General features: G+C 43.3%; 1 protein-coding gene across 1 annotated transcript; it reads right to left on the reverse strand.

Moving 5' to 3' along the window:
- Positions 1-672: 672 nt before the first annotated feature.
- LOC114395545 lies at positions 673-2715 on the reverse strand (the record flags this gene model as incomplete). Its single annotated transcript, XM_028357355.1, has 1 exon — positions 673-2715. A coding segment is annotated over one exon (2043 nt), but the record flags the coding sequence as incomplete, so codon positions are not given.
- Positions 2716-2935: the final 220 nt, after the last annotated feature.

Consider the following 2935-nt stretch of genomic DNA (forward strand, 5'->3'; position numbering starts at 1 on the left):
TAGCCAATCTTTTAAAGCTCAGTAGAGCTAAACACTAACAATCTCCCCCTTTGGCAAATTTTGTCTAAAACATACTTAGACACTTCCTGAGCAGGTACGAGCAGTTATGCAAGTGGGATCAGCAACTTCCATTATCAGAGTAATCAAGCACAGCGGAAATTCTTCAAGTTGCAAATCTACAAGTCTTCTCCAGGATGTCAAGACATCTCTCGTGACATCAGCTTTCTGCTACTGCTCCCCCTGTCTCCATGCTTACTGCATCATCTTCTATCAGCTACTAGTCTTCTCCAGGATGTCAAGACATCTCATGTGACATCCGTTATCTGCTCCCCCTGTCTTCATGCTCCTACTGCAGCATCTTCTAGTAGCTTACATCAGTCATCATCAGCAGCAGCAGTCTCCCCCTCAACGTCATACAACTCCCCCTCAAGGTTATGAATCATGCATACATCGTATCCTACTGCCATACATCATACATAGTATCCTACTACTCAAAATCATGCATAATAGCAAGCATAATACTATTACTCCCCCTTTTTAGACATAAATTTGGCAAAAGTAGGACGCATGAAATTAAAGTGCAAATATTACAGACCAATAACAATGAATTGTTCAAAAGGGACATGCCCCTATATCTAGTAACAGTGAAAAACAAAATTAAAGGTCTGATGATCATGGGGTGGCTTCAGAATCATCATCGGATTCTGTCTCTTCTGCTGCATCTTCCTCTTCCTCAGCAGCTTCTTCTTCTTCTTCAGCTGCTTCTCCTTCTTCCTCAGCTGCTTCTTCATCATCAATGCCACTCTCTGAGAGCCTTTTGATCAGCAGTTCTAGCTCCATCTTCTTCTCTGTGGTGGCTTTGATGGTTGCTTCCAGCACCTTGCATGTGTCCTTGAGTTCAGCAATCAGAGCATCCTTGGACACAGCACCTGAAGCAGCAGCTTTCCCTGATGTCGAGACAGATGTCGAGACAATGTCTGGGACATGTGTCCCTTCAAACAGTTTGTAATGCAGGGATAGAGGAGATTCTCTCTTCATCACAGAGTCAGTGTAGTTTAACATATTGGGATGCTGACTCAACATAATGCCACATAATACAGTAGGGAAGGCAATGGGTAATTTGACAGCAAATGATTCTGAATGCTTAACAGTTTGATCAAAGATATAGTTTCCAAAATTAAATTTGGATTTGGTTCCAACAGCATACAAAAATTTACCCAAACCTGTGGCAACAGTGGAAGTATGATTGGTGGGAACCCAGTTTGCAGCTCCAATCCTATGCAGAATTGCATACTTCACACTTAGCTTCCCTGCTGAAAGCTTCCCTTTCTTTGGCCAATGCTGGACTCGTTTGGCAGTGATTTCCTTGGCAATTTGATGCTCAGAAACATCAATATCTATCACTCCATCTGTAGGTCTGCCCAGATATTTGTTGATCACAGCAGGGGAGAATCTAACACACTTTCCTCTGACAAACACTCTTTGATAATCATCACTTTTTCTGTTAGATATGTCAGAGGGAATGTTGACAATGAATTCCCTGACTAAGCCTTCATAGCAATCTCCCAACTTGCTGACAGTCTTCAGCAGTCCAGCAGCCTTGATGAGGTCCATGATCTCCTTGCAATCCATGGCAGCTCTTCCCAGTTCTCTTTCCAAGGCAAGTCTACGTTGATACACATATTTCCACTTTTCAACATTGCCAATGGAGTGGAAAGAGATGTTGTCCAATGGTGCATCAGGAACATTTTCAGGCACCTTCTTCCCTGAAGTCTTGGCCCTCTTAGATGTCGAGACATCTAGTTCGACATCCTCATCAGAATCAGATGAGGAAATTTCTTTCCTTTTCTTGGAGGGGATAGCAACCTTGCTTCTTCTGGATGTGGCAGGAGTGATTGGAGTACTCTTCTTCTGGGCCATAGTCTTGATTCGTCCAGACCTCTTAAGGGGAGTTTTTCCCTTTCTACTTTGTAACCTTTCTGCAATGCCCGGTGCCAACCTGTTGGCAATGGGTTCTTCATCAGATTCTACTTCTTCAAGGTCAATGAGGTTACCTGGAGCAGGTTCTGGTGCCCTTGGTGCAGGAGTCTCCTCTGCAGCTTGATCATCTTCCTCAGTTGATCCCTCTTCACTGGGTGAAGGGAGTGCTTCAGCATTTGGAGCGGAAGATGTTGGAACATCTTTCTTGACATCAGGCACAGAAACATTTGGGTTGGACGATGTTGGGACATCTTTCTCAGCATCAGGCACAGAAGCATCTTTCAGAAAGCTACTCACAATACTGCGGATTTTCTTGTCCATCTCCGTGTCTACTTCCCTAGAACTCGTTGCAGAGCTAGGGTTTTCAGCAATCTTCACTCCCTGTGGTCTTCTGGGAACCAGTTTCTCAGGGACAGAAGCTTGACCAGGAATTACTTGTATGGGATGGATGTTGAATTCTGGTTGTTCCTGGTGTGGAGATGATGGGACAGATGGTGAACCAGAAGCTGCAGTTTCTTTTGATGAGGTAGCCATGGAAAAGCAGAGCGTTTGGAATGATTTCGTAAATCTCAGAAAACTATTGGGAAATGCTGATGAAAACACGAATGTCAAGCAGATATATATTTGAATGAGGAATGTAGAGGGCCGTGTGAAGCAACGGTCGAATTTTCCTTGGTTCAGTAGTGAACGTGCTATTAATGCTAAGTGATTCGTTTGGGCACGTTCAGATTGCTGTAGTTGCTATAATTCCTCTAGCACACAAATGCCCAGCTTGCCCCTCAGTTTTTCAAACTGATTTGCATCCAAAGCCTTTGTGAAAATATCTGCTATTTGTTCCTCAGTGTCAACATGCTTCAGTGTGATCACTTTATCATCAACAAGATCTCTGATATAGTGATGTCTAATGTCAATTTGCTTGGTTCTGCTGTGTTGAACAGGATTTTTAGAAATATTA

Source organism: Glycine soja, chromosome 18 (assembly GCF_004193775.1).
Source record: "Glycine soja cultivar W05 chromosome 18, ASM419377v2, whole genome shotgun sequence".
In the NCBI taxonomy this organism is placed as follows: domain Eukaryota; kingdom Viridiplantae; phylum Streptophyta; class Magnoliopsida; order Fabales; family Fabaceae; genus Glycine; species Glycine soja.